Source organism: Phyllostomus hastatus, unplaced genomic scaffold, assembly GCF_019186645.2.
Source record: "Phyllostomus hastatus isolate PE091 unplaced genomic scaffold, TTU_PhHast_1.1 phas_scaffold_385, whole genome shotgun sequence".
Taxonomy (NCBI): Eukaryota; Metazoa; Chordata; class Mammalia; order Chiroptera; family Phyllostomidae; genus Phyllostomus; species Phyllostomus hastatus.
Window position 1 is genome coordinate 12,660,845 of NW_025334026.1, and position 16,500 is coordinate 12,677,344.

General features: G+C 56.7%; 1 protein-coding gene across 5 annotated transcripts in view; it reads right to left on the minus strand.

Moving 5' to 3' along the window:
• Positions 1-1,033: 1,033 nt before the first annotated feature.
• Positions 1,034-16,500, minus strand: part of ELN (elastin) — a 31,440-nt gene continuing 15,973 nt past the window's right edge. For 2 of the 5 annotated variants that reach the window (XM_045819591.1, XM_045819588.1), the window contains 21 exons: positions 16,304-16,363; positions 15,972-16,022; positions 14,577-14,651; positions 14,441-14,488; positions 13,761-13,943; positions 12,711-12,764; positions 11,892-12,095; positions 11,628-11,660; positions 11,120-11,206; positions 10,109-10,165; positions 8,957-9,052; positions 8,813-8,872; positions 8,101-8,253; positions 7,370-7,408; positions 5,818-5,925; positions 5,673-5,732; positions 5,291-5,398; positions 4,575-4,613; positions 4,307-4,360; positions 3,928-3,966; positions 1,034-2,289 (listed from right to left, as the gene is read on the minus strand). In XM_045819591.1, coding sequence (XP_045675547.1) covers positions 2,246-2,289; positions 3,928-3,966; positions 4,307-4,360; positions 4,575-4,613; positions 5,291-5,398; positions 5,673-5,732; positions 5,818-5,925; positions 7,370-7,408; positions 8,101-8,253; positions 8,813-8,872; positions 8,957-9,052; positions 10,109-10,165; positions 11,120-11,206; positions 11,628-11,660; positions 11,892-12,095; positions 12,711-12,764; positions 13,761-13,943; positions 14,441-14,488; positions 14,577-14,651; positions 15,972-16,022; positions 16,304-16,363 — 1,652 coding nt within the window. In that variant the 3' untranslated portion in view covers positions 1,034-2,245. The remainder of the gene's footprint in view (positions 2,290-3,927; positions 3,967-4,306; positions 4,361-4,574; positions 4,614-5,290; positions 5,399-5,672; positions 5,733-5,817; positions 5,926-7,369; positions 7,409-8,100; positions 8,254-8,812; positions 8,873-8,956; positions 9,053-10,108; positions 10,166-11,119; positions 11,207-11,627; positions 11,661-11,891; positions 12,096-12,710; positions 12,765-13,760; positions 13,944-14,440; positions 14,489-14,576; positions 14,652-15,971; positions 16,023-16,303; positions 16,364-16,500) is intronic. The other 3 variants (XM_045819590.1, XM_045819592.1, XM_045819589.1) reach the window with 3 other exon arrangements.

The window sequence follows — 16,500 nt, forward strand, 5'->3', positions numbered from 1 at the left end:
GCACGACCCTCCTCCTGCTTTATTCTTTGTGTGACAAATTGCTCTTTGTGCTCTATTACTCTCTAGGAAGCTACCTCTGAGCATCATCCCATCCCTTTTCTCTTCTCAACCCAACTCCCTCTGGCACTCCGGTGGGCCCTGTGAACAAATACAAGATAGTTCAGTCTGCCGACTCCACCCACACTGCCGACAAACAGGTCCTGTGCCACCCTTCCGGCTGAGGAGTGTGTCACTGGACACGGGGTCCGCCCTCAGGAGGCCACAGGTGGCATGAGACCATGTGGTTCCTGGAAGTGAATTTGGTGGTTTGGGGAAGGAATTCCAGAATCTGGTGTCCAGAATAGTCTAGGAGAGAGTTGCAGGCATGTCCTCAGGCCCCATGGATTTCTGGCCCCAAAGGGAGGGGGATGTCCCTGGGGATGGGTACACCCAAGAGTGGCACTGGGTCTCCCAGTGCAGCCTACAGGATGACATTTGTTCTGTTTTATAAAGCAGTGCAGTGGTTCCCTGCATGGCTGTGCTTGAGAGTGGATGCTTCAGAGGAAAACATGCCTTCTAGTTTTCTTAGGCAGGACCATCTTCTCCTCTCCGTGTCGCTGTTCACCAAGGCCAAGGGTCTGGTCTGGATAGAAGGGTCCCTTTTGTTCACTCCACCCCTCCAGCCACACCCTTAGTGCTCGGTAGCCCCCCACCAGGCCCTGTGTTCATTTCAGTCTTGTGGGGCAAGGGCTGGGAAAGGTGTGGCTGGGCAGGTGAGTCCCCCTCCGGAGGACACCCGCTGTGGGCAGGTGTGTGTGGGGCTGGCTGGCCTAGCTTCCCCTACAGAGAGGCTTAGGCTTAATTGTTAAAGGACAGCCTGAACTTGGAGAAGGACCATGCACCAGAAGCCAATGGCAGGGGACTCTGGTAAGCAGCCCTCCAAATACACCTTGAACAGTGGAGGTTCCCCAAGGCCAAGCAAGCCCTGTTTCCTTGCCTGGGGCAGGAGCTGCCAGCAGACGAGGGCTTACTTACAAAGGAGGCCAAGACGCAGTTTCCTTTAAAATGTTTTCATTTATTAGTCTTTTTTGAAGCAGTTAATTCTCTTTTCTTATTTAAAAAAAATGTGTGTTTCATCCAGAGTTATACCAAAGTGATTAAAATGAATTTTCTTCTGGGGTTATAGCTCCCCAGATCAGAAAAAAAAAATATATATATATATTTTTTCAATTAACCACAAAAGTAAAACCAAGAGAAAACATCAACAATCAAAAATAATCCCCAAATATCCAGGACAAAAAATAAAATATTTATTGATCTATCACAGCCAGACACAAAGAGATGGGCGGGGCGGGGCGGGGCGGGAAGTGCTGTGAAGTACAGTGGCTCGAGGGAGGGACGGGGGATACAGTACTGCGTGGGGGAAACCCAGGTTTGCGAGGGGGTTCCTGCGCCCCAGCTGGCACAGCCCCCACACCCCGGGCCCCTTCGTAGGGGTGTGTGGAGTGGGGCGAAGGCAGGGCACAGGCTGCCATGACAGGTTAACCGGGTAGATGGTGGGGTGCCCGGCCAGCTTGTGGTGCCAGGCAGTTAAATGGGGACAAGGATGGATGGATGGATGGATGGATGGACAGATGGGCGGATGAATTCCACAAGAGAAAGAGGGCTATTTGTTTCGGGGTTCTTCTGATCTGAAGGTGCCTGGGGCATGGGGAATAGCGACTGGTGGGGGGAAGGGGCATTAAAGGGGCCAAGAGATGGTGTGACCGAATGCATCCTGAGGTTTTTCGATGATTGGGTACCAACTGGACCGCAGCCAGGGGTGGGTCCTGGTGGGCAGGGGGAGGTAGGACTGCCCACAGAGTGTCTGCACCATTTTCAGGGGAGCCCTAGGGAGGAGGCTTCCCCGGGGGGCTGCCCTTCCCTCCTCCCTCCCCCAGGAAGATGAAGCACCAGCACTTAGCACCAAGTTCCCCTGGAGGTGCAGAGTGTATGGAGGGAGCACCTTGGTGGGAAGGGGGTGGGGGCAGGGGGCCAAGCCCACCCACTCTTTGCCTCTGAAGTAGGGGGCTTCCCGGGGCCCACTTGGCCACTGTTCTCTTGTTTCCTTGTCCTGTGGATTTCCAAGTCCGCCCGGCCAGCCCTGTCCCCTCCAGAGGTGGGGACTTAGGAGGGGGCGTGGGGGGGTGGGTCACAAGGGTTTACATTCTCCACCAAGCAGTAGCACCAACGTTGATGAGGTCGTGAGTCAGGGGTCCTGGGAAGCTCACTTTCTCTTCCGGCCACAGGATTTCCCCAGGCAGGCCCCACCTGGGTGGGGGAGGCATACGCGACACTTAGTCCAGCCCCTCCTCCTTGCTGCTCAAGCCACTGCCCGCTGACCAACATCATCGCAGCGGGGAACAGGGGCTCCAAGAAGCCACCAGAAGCCTGGACTGCACCACACTCATTGTACAAACTCCCACCAGACAGGTGGGCGGGACCAGGGCTCAAGATGTGGTTGATGAAACCAAGGCGCAGAGAAGGGAAAAGGCCAGGGGGCCAGGGGCCAGGTCCCGGAAGGAATGGGCCTGGACAAGCTCCCCATACTCATGAGTTCAACGCATCTGGGAAGCCTTTAGCGAGTGACTCAGGGCAGCCCCCCTCAAGGGAAACGGTGTGGTAGAGAAACGTGCGGGTGCCTCAGACAAGTGAACAGAGGCCCTTGCAAGAGAGGGAGAGAGTCTTACTCATCCACAGTCAGTGGCTGACCTGGGATGGGAACCCAGAACTCCAGCCCTCTCCTTGGGAGGGTCTGATTGGTAAACCTTGTTTCTAATCAAGGCAACACTGTCTGGTAGTAGGGCTCCTGAGTAGTTCCTATCCCTTTGGGAGATAGGCATGGCTTGTTACCGCCACCTGGTGGCAGTGAGGAGCCAAGTGGGGCAGGCACGGGCATCTCTGTGAGGCTCAACCCGGCTGTTTGGAAAAGCAGTGGGGTAGGGCCACAGGCATCACTGGGCACCCGGGAAGGGTCAGGCTGCTCTTGCCTCTGCTCTCCCAGCCCTGGCCTTGCCTCGGCTGCCTCATCTGTGTAGCAGGAAGCAGGTGGGGGTGGAAGGGAATCCATAGTCGGCGCTACCGCAAGGGGTGGAGCTGGGGCTTTTTTGGGTCTCCTTCAGGTGTTCCTGGAACTCGGGAGGGAGGTGGTGATCAGGACCCAGCCACACACTTCCAGAGGCACATGTGCATTTTTGAGCAAAGGTGTGGCTCAGTGCCAGGTAGTGGCCTCTGCCTCCTCTGCCAGCCTGGGCAGCCTGGGTCCCCCTACCACCCTTCAGATCCCCTAATCTAGGGCTCCCCTTGTCTCATCCATTCTTTCTCTGTCTCTGCTCCTTTGAGCTCTTCCCTCCTCCTCCTCCCTTCTCTTTCCCTTGGCTCCTTTCTGCAGGGCGTGTGTGGCAGCAGGGAGCTGGGGAATGCTAGGCCTGGCCCAGCCCGGGTGAGCATGAAGGGCCCTGGGCCTACTCCCAGATCTGATCATCTGTGTCGGAGGCAGAAGAAGGAATGGGTGAGGTGTCCAGCTCCTCCAATCTCCCCGCTCCCTGCCAGGCCTAGCCTGTGAGCCCTCCTGGCAGCATGGGCCTTGCCTGAGGGGGCCACACTCTGGGCTTAGGTGCTCAGAGCCCTGGCTCTGTCTCAGTCACTGCGTGACCTCAGGCGAGTCCCTGGTGCTCTATGGACCTCAGTTTAGCCCATTTGGAACATGGTGTTCTAGAAAAGCTGATGCTCCCTGGCCTTGCAAGGGAGGAAGGAAAGAGTCAGGGGGAGACTAGCCCGGAGTAACTGAGGTTATGGGGTTTGTCCTGGGGCTTAGCTCAGGCCTCCTGAGCAAGAGATGAAGCAGGGGAGGAGAAGGATGGAGCCAGAGCTGTAGCACAGGGCCCGGGGCAGGAAGCGAGGGCATACCTGGGAAAATAGGGGATACTCCGAAGCCAGGTCTTGCTCCTGCAGGAGGAACTTGTGGTTAGCATGGGGCAGGCCCCAGCTCTGGCCTTGTCCTGTCTTCCTCTCTGCCCAGCACCACCTCCTCCCCATCCTCCATAGCCAGAGTGGCTTTCTCCACAAACCTTGTCCCTGCCTGGCACCCTGGTTTGGGGCCCTGCCCGAGGCCCATGGGGCAGCCCTGACTGCTTTCCCTGGGATGTTTCCACTCTGTGACTGCCCCCTCTACCCTCTTGCTCATGTCCTTTTGCTAGCTGCAGCTCTAGGATTTCCCCTGCCGGTGCAACAGGCCTTCTCTGGACCCGGGCAGAGCTGATGATTTCACAGCAGAGATGGTCCCTACCTGCACCTGGGAATGGCCTGGCAGCTCCTAGGACTCCTCCAAGGCCAGCAGCACCTGAGAAGAGGGCAGAGGGGGTTTGGGACAAGGCACAGTCTAAGGGGCCCTGAGCACCCTCTTCGGGTTCTGGGGTCAAGAGAATCCTGGACAGGCTGTCATGGGGGCTTCAAGCAGGATGGAGGCCTGAGGTTGGTGAGATGGGGTGGTCAGGATGGGGAGTATTAGTGGCCTTCAGGCCTGGGCAGGAGGAGGGCAGCAGGGGGCGACTCACCATATTTGGCTGCTTTAGCAGCTGCAGCTGGGGACACACCTGGGGAGATGGGGCACATGAGGGCTCAGGAATACGCCTTCCCTCCCAGTCCTGTCCCTCTTCTGTTCTGTCCCCATTTTACCCTCAGCCCACAGACTTGTCCTTCCACCCCTCCTTCATCCATCTTTCCGAAAGTCTTTATTAAGTCCCTCCTGTGTGTCCAGTCTCATGGTGCACACAGGAAGAGACTTCAGGCGGGTTTGTGTAGGGAGATGCAATGATGCCCCAAGGAAGAGTGAAATGTCAGCACAAGGCCCGCCAGGACAGCGGAGGCTTTGGACAAGTGACTCCCTCCACGCTCTGGTTTTCTTCTCTAGCAAATAGGCAAGGCCACCATTATCCTAATGAACTCCCACTGGAAGCAGTCATGCGAGTTGAAGGAAAGAGGAGAGGGAGAAGGTGGGATCCCAGCTGCAAGAAGCTGCCTGGCCTCTGCTTGCTCAAGGACCCCTCTGAGTGCTGTGGGAGCCCAGGAATGGGGCCGGCCCACCACACGCTTGAGTGGTGGGTGAAGTGGGGATGGGGCGGGGGCAGAGGAGACAACTGGAGCAAAGTGTGGCAAGGTGGGAAGGAAAGTCTCTCTGTCTGTCTGTCTGTCTCTCTCTCTCTCTCACACACACACACACACACACACACGCACACAGCATAAACTCACTGATTTCTGAACAGCCCCTTACCTCCAAGGCCCCCAACCCCTGGGACAACTCCACCAGGCCCAAGCCCTCCAAGTCCCAGTCCTCCGGCTCCAAGCCCACCAGGTCCGAGCCCACCAGCTCCTGCGAGGCCTGTGGAGAGAGCTGTGTGTTAAACCCGCCCAGTGGGCCCCTGCTGATCATCTGTGGAGAGCTGGACTTTTCATCCCGGGACCCAGGTGGAGCCTGAGCTTCCAGGGCCTTTGTGGGCACCAGGGGGCCAGGAGGTGGGCTGGGCCTTAGGGAGACGATGCCCCTGAGGGCTTTAGGGGCAGGTCAGGGAATAGTGCTGCACGGTGCACGGTCAGTCTGAGGCTCCCCAAACCCTGGGACCTGGTGGCAGCGCCCACCTCCACACAGTGCTCACCAAATTGGGCAGCTTTGGCAGCAGCCTTGGTGGCAGCAGCCACGGCAGCAGGTCCAGCTCCTGGGGACACAGAGGGAGCTCAGAAAGCCATGCTCCATGGATCAGTCTCCCTCCCTGCCCAGCGCGCCCTGGGGTTTCGACTCACCCGGCACACCACCTGGGACCCCTACTCCACCGAGCGCCCCAGGCACTCCAAGGCCTCCAGGCACTCCAAGGCCTCCAGGCACTCCCAGCGCCCCAGGTACTCCTGCTCCTGAGGAGAGGAGGTAGAGGGTCAATCCCCTCATTTCTGAAGGACAGAGTCTTCCTGACCCAGGGACATTAGCAGTCAAGCAGACAAGTGGTTGAGGTCATGTGACCAGTGGAAGGAGCACTGGACAGAAGGCCATTCCCAGACACCTGGGCCCGTGTCTGTGACCAATCAGGCAAGAGGCTCCCTGGAGCCTCAGCCCACCCATTGTTTTCTCCACCCCCCTGGGCTAGCACTAGAGCCGCAGGTGGTCACAAGTGATAGCCACACGCAGCCTGCCGAGGGAAGAAGACTAGTCTCAGGCTCTGACAGCCCTGAGTTCAAATCCTGACTTTTCTACTCATTAGAGCTATCACCTCTCTAGGCTCCAGAGCTGCGCCTCCCTAGAGCAGGTGAGGATCCTTAGCCCACTCACCCTGCAGGTGTTTGGAGAGGAAAAGAGGGCGACATCTGTAAACATACTCTGAGTTTTGAAGCACTGTCCCGAGCAGAGTTGCTGGGAATAGCAGCAATAGGAATTCCACAGTTCTCAATGCTTCTCACAGTTAGCATGCTTATTATTCATTGCAACAGGAAAGGTGGGTACTAATGTCATCCCCATTTTGCAGGTGAGAAAACTGAAGCACAGCAGAGGTTAAGCAATATGCTCAAGGTCCCACAGGCAGGAAATGGCTCTGGAGCCTGTGCCCTTAACTGCTTTGTTTCCCTGGCAATGTCTGCTAGACTCAGGCTGACAGAGCAGCCAGCAAGGAACAGGAGAAGGGCCTGTGGGTCACCAGGCCTGCCAGGGGTGGGGGCTGAGGAAGCCGGGATTTTCCGAGGTGGAAACTGGCCCCAAGTGGACTGGCCGGGGGCTGGTTGGTGTTTCCCTAGCAGAGGCCCTGGCCTGGCTCCCAGGAGGCCAGGAATTCAGGGGCCACAGACAGTGTAGGTCTGGCCAGCCAGGGCTGCTGCGCGCCAAGTGGAGGGGCAGGCATGTCTGCCACGTCCTCGTGGCTCGTGGCAGGCGCAGTCATGCTGACAGGGAGGTGGGTGGGGGACCGGGGCCTTTGCTGGCTAGGAGGCAGAAGCCGCTAGCTGGCAGCAGCCCTGGCCCCTCTGTGGCCCTGAGGCCCGTGAAACTGTGATGACCAGAGGTGCCTTAGGGACCACGGTCTTCTCCAAGGTAGAACTGCCTCCAGGAAGGTTGAAAATGTGAGGGGCGTGTTTGGTTGTCCCAGGGCTGGAGGCTCAATAGGCATTTGGGAGGCAGGAGCCAGGTCTGCTAAGCTGTCCTGGATGTGTCCTAGAAACTGCCTTTTTCCATCCTGACCATCCCAGCCCTGTGCTGCAGGCTCCAGACATGGGGCCCTGGGCCGGTGGGAGGGGAGATGGGTGACCAGGTGCTGCCAGGGATGATGGGGGGGCAGTGGAACCAACCATGGTGGCCAGTGTGGGGAGTACTCACCGTATTTGGCTGCTTTAGCGGCAGCCAGAGATCCAGGTACTATAGAGAAAGGGAGAGGGAAACGTGGGGTGGTCAGTAGCTAAGCTCTGTGCTTAAGGGTTCTGCTTCCCCCTGAAAGCCCTCCTTGCCTTCCCTGGCCTTCTTTGCTTCTCTCAAAACCCTGAAGCTGTGGCTTCCCAGCCAGGAGCTCACCCTGCCAGGTAGACCTCCAGTGTCTAACCATGCCTCTGCCAGTCTGCTCTGGGGGTGCTTGAGGGCTGAGCTGTGCCTCCCCCTCCCATCTGCCCCTCCCATCCCCTTCAGGTCCGGTGTGGTCTGCCTGAGGATGGATGCAGAGCAGGGTCAGTAACCACCAGGCGAAGAACTGAAAGCTCCCAGTGGCCCCTGCCGTAGTGCACTGCTGAAGGGGAGCCAGGCTGGCCCACCCATAGACACGGAGCCCAGGGACCTCCAGCTTCCTCCCTTGGGTGATGGGCCCCTTTCTGGTTTGGAGGCCGGTAACCCCTTCCCTGGTGAGGTAGCAACTGTGACATCTGTCAGCCCAGGACATCCTTGCCTGGCCTGTCCCACATCAGTTACTCCAGGCATCTCTGCCTGCTCAGGAGAACCTAGTGGGGAACTTACTATGAGCCCAGGGAATTTACTAGGTGCTGGGGGTTGTGCTGGAAGGGGAGAGGTCTCACTCCTCTGAGCTCAGGGGTCATTTCTGCTCAGCCTCGAAGGGCCCTCACCTGCCCCAAAGCCAGGAACACCAGCGCCAGGCCCAAATCCAGGAACTCCAACACCAGGCCCAAATCCGGGAACTCCAGCACCAGGTACAAATCCAGGAATGCCAGCACCAGGTCCAAACCCAGGAACGCCAGCAGGAAGGCCAGCTGCAGCCCCTGGGAAAGATCAGCAGTAGGGTGGTCACAGCAGGCACGGAGCATGCCCCCGAGGGGGTGTCCTGCCCAGGGAGCTGAGTCAGGCCCCAAGGGAAGGGGACCAGGCCCCCTTAACCCACCCTCTTCGCTGCCACTAGAATGGCCTTCCTGAGACTCCCACTGAACGCCAAGTCCAGCCCCTTCTCCAGCCGGTATTCAGGGCTGCACGCTCACTACACCACCTTCTTTTCCACCCTAACCTCCCACTCTTACCCCTTGGATGAGCTCATCTGATGCTCTCAACAGCCTTCTGCAGTGGATGTCATTAGCGCTCACTTGTGCACGAGGACAGGAAACTCAGAGGCCAGGCACTCAGTTAGTATGAGGCCTAGGATTCTAACCCAGGCTCCCTTACACTAAATCCTCTTTCCCAAACCCTCCGCCTACTCCCTTGGGGATCCCCCAGTCTGTATAGTAGGCCTGAGAAGCTGCATATTGTGGGGCGCAGTTCCTGCTTGGGTTGTGCCGGGCCAACCTGGGCTTGGTCGGGGGAGGAGGGAAAGCCAGGCAGGGCACTCACGGAGCTGGGCTTTGGCGGCCAACTTAGCAGCAGATTTGGCTGCTCCTGGCACCCCTGCTCCTGGAAAGAGAGGGGAGGGGCATCAGGGATGTCACCCATAGAGGATTCAGAGGCTCCTCAGGCCCACTTTCTCACACAGCTCACCTGCAACACCGCCGGGGCCAATGCCAACGCCGGGAACTACACCAGCACCGGCGCCAATGCCAACGCCAGGAACCACGCCAGCGCCAGGGCCTAACCCTACAAGTGAGAAGAACAGATCCTTAACCCGATCCCAACCAAGATGGACAGAAGCTAATGGGAAGAGCAGCGAGCTGGGAATCAGGAGCCTTGGGTTTCCATCCCACGCGGGGCACAGAACGGCTGTGTGATCTTGGAAAGATTATTTTCCCTTGATGCGTCTCAGTGTCCTCACCCCTAATGTGAGACACGTGTAGGATCAGGAGTTCTTAACCTCTGGAGGCACAAGGACCTGTTTGAGACTTCTGAGGGTAATGGAGGCAGAGTTATGTAGTAAAGGGTGTTCTGCAAGACAGACATGGGTTCAAAGCTCAGCTCAACCACCATTTAGCTGTGTGACAATGGGCAAGTTATTTAAGCTCTCAGAACCTCAGTTGCCACATCTGCAAAATGGAGATAATGGTTCCAACTTTGTAAACTTGCTGTAAAGATCGCCTCAGCAAATGGCAGCTTTACAAAAAAAGGGGTCATTTTTCATACGTGAGTTTAGGGGTCAGTGGACCCGAAATTAAGATTTCTGTGGCCTAGACAGCCCTACATCTTCTGATCTGAATCTTGCTGCCCACAGGTCCCTAAAGCCAAGGTGTGCAGGTGCCCTGGCCCAGGCCTGGCCGACAGCTGGGCTCTGCGTCAGGGCTACTGCCATTCACTATGTTCAGGAAGGTGGAGGCAGCTGAGGCTGCCCGGGGGGCCCTCAGATGCATTGAGAGTTGGAGAACCTTGTCAGGGAACAAGAAATCTTGCTACCAAGAGAGTGGGAACCAGAGGAGCCCAACTTGAGGTCCGGAAGTGGGGCGGGCCCCAGCTAGACTTGGGGGCAGCAGGGGCTTTGGGAAGGGTGGGGAGATTGGTCCTGGGGGGCCTCCTCAGGGCCTGTTCTCACTTTGCTTTCCTGATCAGAGACTTTACCCACTCCCTAAAAGTGGACAGATGCATCAAAAGGCCCACAGTGAGAATGTGACAGCTTGAGGGGGCTCCCAGACCCCAGAACAGGGGCCATGAGAGAGCAGTGCTATAGGATGAGCACCGGGAGCAGAACTGGGGTAGGACACTTACCAAATTGCGCAGCTTTAGCGGCTGCTGCAGCTGCTGCAGCTGCTGGGGTCCCGGCACCTGGAAGGGTGAAGAGAGGGGGTTGGGGAGGGGGTCTTCTATACCCCTCCTCATTCTCCCCCACCCCCATTTTGGAAAGACCTCCCAGAGTCCCCCTCGGGGGAACTATCCCCTCTCCCAGCAGACCCTCTCTGGGGCTGCCTCTTCACGCTGGACACAGAGAGAGAAGTATGCAGAGCCCAGGCTGAGTTGGGCCGCCTGGGCTCCAGGCCCACTCTGAGGGTGGCCCACTAGCTGCCCCGGGCACACTCCTTCCTTGAAAGCAGCCCACGGACTGCAACAGTCTAGCTTGGACTATGGTGGTGGCAGCCCAAAGCTGTGACTGGCAGAGGCCTAGGTCCTTTCCAAGCCTTTGCTTCAGATATCTGTGACGCATTCTGCTAAAGATGATGTTAATTTTAAAAAATCTTCATTGTGCCTGTATCTAAAACTATTAGAGGAAATATCTCATTTTGGAGGGAAACTCAAAAGGGGAATTTTGTCCCAGAAAGAAGAAGGAATCTAGAAGAGAAATCTTCTGGTAGGAAAAAACAACCAAGGAAGGTTGTAACTTCATCTCAGTGTATCTCCTAATTTCTTTCCTTTGGCCTGCAACTGGTGGAAGATAATGCAGGGGAACCAAAGGGTGACACACGCCCTTCCAGATGGTCAGCAACAGAAAGGACCCTAAGGTAAATGAGGCCACCCCACTCTGACAGAGCAGAGCTCTGCTGCTCAGCTGGTTGGCAACCGGATGTCCTGAGCATCCCTGAGGGAGTGACTTGCCAGGTTTGTTCGGCAGACTGGAATCCCATAAGTAGTCTTCCCTCCAAAGTAGGGGACATTGCTTTCCCTCCTCCCCATCTCTGGGCTCAGTCTTGCCATCTTTAAAATGGTGCACTTGACCTGGGTCAACTCCAGGGCCCCTTCCATGAGACAAACCAAGCCTGACTCTGGGTTGGGGACACAGCTCACCTGGCACCCCTCCAGCGCCTGGCACACCTGGTACTAAACCTCCAACGCCTGGCACCAGCCCTCCCAGGGCTCCTGCTCCTCCAGCACCTAGAGGAGTAAAGGACGAACGTCTAGCTGTGCCCCTTGAAGCTCCCCTTCCTTGAGGGAGCAGAGGGGTAGGGGTGGGGAGGGGACCAGAATGGCTGCAATGAGCACCTTCAACTCACTGGTTTGCGGTGGGGTGATAAGCGGGGCACCAATAATCCAAATGATGGGGAGTTGAAAAGGGCAGAAAAGTTCAGTGCAGCTTTGGAAGATGGGATCAGGGGCTTCCAATCTTAGCGCAAGCCATTTCTGACCTGGAGGCCTGAGTGTGAGCTTGCTCTGTCCTCATGCTGGGGAATTGCTCCGAGCTCAGAGCCTGAGCCCCAGAGCAGGGCAGGGCTGGGGTGGAGAGGAGGAGAGGGTGCTCCCCAGGAGAGAAGAATGCTGCCCTGGGCATGGGGGCATGCAGGGTGGGGACACGTACCAAACTTGGCTGCCTTAGCGGCTGCTGCCCCAGCTGCAGATACAAGAAAATGAAAGAGATTCTTAGAAACTTCGTTGGACCCCAGTGGGGCTGTGCTGATTGCTCTCCTGTCCAGAGAGGCACTTCAGGCCCTCCCTGTGCTCTCCCCAACTTCCCCCTGAGCACACTGAAGCCCAGTCAACACTCTCCCACTCCCCCTAGAGCCCTACAGAAGAGAAGCCCCCATGCCTTCTCCCCGTTTCCCCAGATAGAGCTAGGGCTCACGGGAAATGCCAGGGACAGCTCCAGGAATGGCTCCAGGGATGGCTCCAGGGATGGCTCCAGGGACAGCTCCAGGGACTCCAGGGACAACTCCAGGGACAGCTCCAGGAATGGCTCCAGGAACAACTCCAGGGATGGCTCCAGGGACAACTCCAGGGACGGCTCCAGGGATGGCTCCAGGGACAGCTCCAGGGATGGCTCCAAGACCTGGAAAGCCCCCAGCACCAACCCTGTGAGTGGGAATGCCTCCAACTCCCACTCTGGTTCCGCCCCTTTGGAGGGAGGAGAATTGGATAGAAGAGGAGCTCAGTGAGAGAGACTGGGAGGGTGCTGGGGGATGCTGGTGGGCTGGGGAAGTGGGTGCAAGCCTCACCCAAATCTGGTCCTTGAAGGACAGTAAACCATAGAACACCTGGGCCCCTACCAGCATTTTCTAGGAGCCTTTATTGATAACCAGCTCCCCGACCCCAGCCCCAGCATTTCCCCAACCCTGCTCTGATTGGGATAGGACCCCTTTGGTGACTATGGGGAGGATGTGGGCAGGTCCCATTTCCCCAGCCAGGCTCAGGCTTCATGGAGAGGGGCCCTGGCTGGGGCAGGGAAGGTCAGAGACACGGTTCCCACTGGGAATGCCATAGAGGACTCTCCCATCACTCAGCTCCATGGCCTCATGGTGGGAGTCCACTGGGAAGACATCATCCTTGGGCCCAACAGGTCCAACTTCCCAGCTCTGCCAGTGACTTGCTAGGTAACCCTGGCCAAGCTATGCCCTTTCTCTGGCCGGAACAGGGTAGGATGAAGCACAGCTATCAGCACACTCACCATATTTTGCTGCTTTGGAGGCTGCTTTAGCAGCTGCAGCTGGTGACACAGCCCCTGGAGAGACCCAAGCAGACCCAAGTGATTAGGAGAGCATGGATGATAAATGCTCAATATGTGTTCACTTTTCACTCATCTGTCCAGTCTAACTCTATCAAGCCAATCCAAGGATGTCTATTTATCTATCCACCCACTCACATCTCCATCTATTCATCTGTGTACTTAGCCACCTATTCATCCACCCACTTACCTACCTGCTACGTCTCTCCATTTTTTTGTCTATCCTTAGACTTTAACCACTCAGCCACATATCTTTCTGTCCATTCATGCACCCATCTCTCCAACCATTTATTCATTCATCTGCCCATTCATCAAACTATCCATCTAGCCATCCATTTTGCACTTGTCCCCTACCCACCTCCTCCTCCAATCATGTGCTACTCATCCATCCATCCACCATCCATCAGTCTGTTCATCCATCCATCCATGCACCCACCCATCATTCTAATCACTTATCTAGTCCCTCACTTGCTTTTCCACCTGTCTTTCCATCTACCCATTCATCTCCCCATCTACCATTTTACCCATGTATGTATTCATTCATGTATTCATCCATCCTTGTATCTGCCCATTCATTCTCTTATCAATCAACTTCTCTACTCATCCACATGGGCATTCACCCACATACCCAGCTGCCCAGCTGCCCATCTATCCATCCATCCACCTACCCACCCATTTACCCACCAGTTACTGAGCAACTATTTAGCTAAGGGCTGAGAACATAGAGATGACAGAGACATGCTTCCTCCCCCCAGGATCACACTGACAGCCAGAGGTGAGTTGGAGAAGATAATGCTGGCAGCAACTAGTTAGGATCTTGTTATAACCCAAGGGAGAGAAGATGAGTTACGGCTAAGGGTATGGGAGAAGAAGATAGATGAGTGAAGCATTAGGGAGAATCTAAAAGTCTTGGCAATAGGTTTAATATTTCTCTTACACACACACACACACACACACACACACAGCCCAGCTCATCTGGCCTACCCACAATACCTGGGACTCCAACACCTGGGACCCCAACACCTGGGACCCCAACACCAGGGACTCCAACACCAGGGACTCCAACACCAGGGACTCCAACACCTGGGACCCCAACACCAGGAACTCCAACGCCAGGAACTCCAACACCTGGGACTCCAACTCCCGGGACACCAGGTACCAAGCCTCCAGCAGCTCCTGTGGAAGGAAAGGATTGTTCTGGCCTGGACCCCATGGGACCCTCAGAGGACCTCCAAGGGCATGGCTCGGGAGAGCTGTGGGAGTGGCAAGTCCTGAGTATGGAATCCCAGGCGGGCTGGCATTGCTTACAGAGCTCTACAGGTTTGGGTCTGTGGATGGGAAGAACATGGTGTATGTCTAAAACAAGTTCAGAGCATACCACTAGAACACAGGCAGTTGGAGCAGGACTTATGGGTTGGCCTTGGGAGTAGGGTGGAAGGAGCCAGGTGCTCCACAGTGGCTCCCCCCCACCCCCCTGCTGGGCCAGTCAGTGGAGAACAACAGAGAGGGCCTGGCAGAATGGCTAGAATGGGTACGGCCATGTTTGGGGAGGTGGAAGTGAAGTTTTCACAGATGGATGAAAGCAAAGTCCATACAGCCTTAGAGGACTGAACAGGCCCCAAGGGTCTAAGGGCAGGCTGGAGCCCAGGCTTGCCTCCCCTGGGAGCACTCACCATATTTAGCTGCCTTAGCAGCTGCAGCAGCAGCTGGGATCCCAGCCCCTGGAGAGACAAGACAGCCACAGAGGGTGAAGTCTTTCCCCAGGGGGCCATCTCAAGGACACCCCACCCCTGCTGGAACAGACACTACCTGCAATGCCTCCAATCCCAGGAATCGCGCCGGCCCCTCCAATACCAGGGAGAACTCCGGCTCCTCCAGCACCTGCTGGAATGGGGACAGAGCAGATATAGCTCTTAGGGCCCCTCCTGAGGCCAGGAAGAAAGGCCACTCAGATGCTGACATTTAAACTAGCATGATCTCCTCTGGGAATGAGGCCCAGGAATCTCTGGCTGAGCCTGCTTGAGAAGGCCCCCACCCCACTGTTCATTGACTCACCCCCAAAGTGTCCGTTTCAACACGCTCATTAAGGGACTTGTATGTTTTCAGACAAATCCCATTCTAATCACTGCCACATACTGAGAAACCACAAGCGGCCGCTCCCCAGGCCAGAGGGGCCCCTGTAGGAATGTTCAAGGCTTCCTCTCCCTGTGTTCCGAAGACTCGGCCAAGTTGTAATCCAAGTGCCTGGCCGCCTGGGTCTGGCAGCCCCTTGCCGCCCTGCTCTTCTGCTCCCACATTCCACCCTTAGGGGCCTGGAGGGAGGGTCTGTGGGGCCTCCCTGGGGCAGGCCTCCAGCCTCGTCCTTCCCCCCACATTCTCATCCCCTCGGCCGGTGGGCAGATGTTTTCTGTCCCACCACAGCTACGGAAGGGCTCCCCTGGCCCTGGGGGTGAAGGCGAGGACATTAGCCCCGGTGATCTGACTCAGAACTGGGACTACCGGGGGCAGGGGGACAGATGCCCACTCTGCTCACCTCATGGGTACGGGGAAGGCCATGCCATGTCTGCCAGCCAAGCCATCATGAGCCTGAGGAGCTAGTTAAACATTTTATAGTACACACTAAATTGGTACTAAACTATTAAATTTTTAAAATACTCATATAGGTCCCACTTAAAATAATCTCTCTAACCACCGTAGTACCCATTCCCTCTGCAAGGGCTTCTTCTTCCTGTTTTAACCATGTGACAAACTCCACCTATATCTTAAGGCCTCAGTCAGTCAGTATCATTTTCTCTGAGAAGCCTTCCTGGTTTCCTTTCCCCGGTAGAAACAATATCCCCTCTCCTTGACTCCCACACCAGTGCCTCCTGTCTCCAGCAAAGCTCTCACCTGTCCCTGGTCTGTAAAATGGAGGGAGGGAGGAAGGAAGGGATGAAAGGATGGAGAGATGGAGGGTGAATAAAGGGATGGAGAGAGGGATGGATGGATGGATGGGTGGATGATGGAGAGAGGGATGGGGAAGAGTAAATGAAAGGGTGGAGGGAAGGAGGGAGGAATGGGTGCTGTTGGAAAAGCTGGGGGAATGGGGTAGGCTGGGGAGGAGCTGCCTTGTTTCATTTGCTGTGAGGCAGGCTCTCAGTGGTGACAGGGACAGAGAGGCTGGGGGGCTAGGGGCTAGCGGTGAGGGACTCCAGAAGTACTCACCAAACTTTGCTGCTTTAGCTGCTGCTGCTGCTGCAGCCTGGGGGCCAACCCCTGGGGGAGGAGAAAGACAGAGACTGAAAACTGTGCCCCTGAATCTCCACAGGCCTCCTGTTCCAGCCCTGAGAGAACCAGTGGGTGTAGGTGGGGGGGGCTTTGTAGGCATCAGAGACTGAGAGAGCTGCCCCACCCAGGATCTTTCCCCAGGAAGACTGGGGTCTGAATGCAGGGTGAGCTGGCCTGATTTCTGGAGAGACCCTGGCCCGCTCTGGAGCTCTGGAGCCTGGGTGATCATGGCCCCTTTGAAGCTGGCAGTGGGGTGAGGCTTTCCTTACCTGTCCCCGTTGGGTACCCGGCCTTGGCCGCTGCACCAGCAGCTCCTCCCGGCCCATAGCCTGTAAAACAGAGAGGCTCGCTGGGCATCCATGCAGATCTCACCGCAGCTGCCCCCCTGCCATGCCCTGCAGGGCTGGGCTGCCAGAGTCTCTACCCTGTCCCCCCCAGTCAGGGTTAAGACAAATTCAAATGTGTG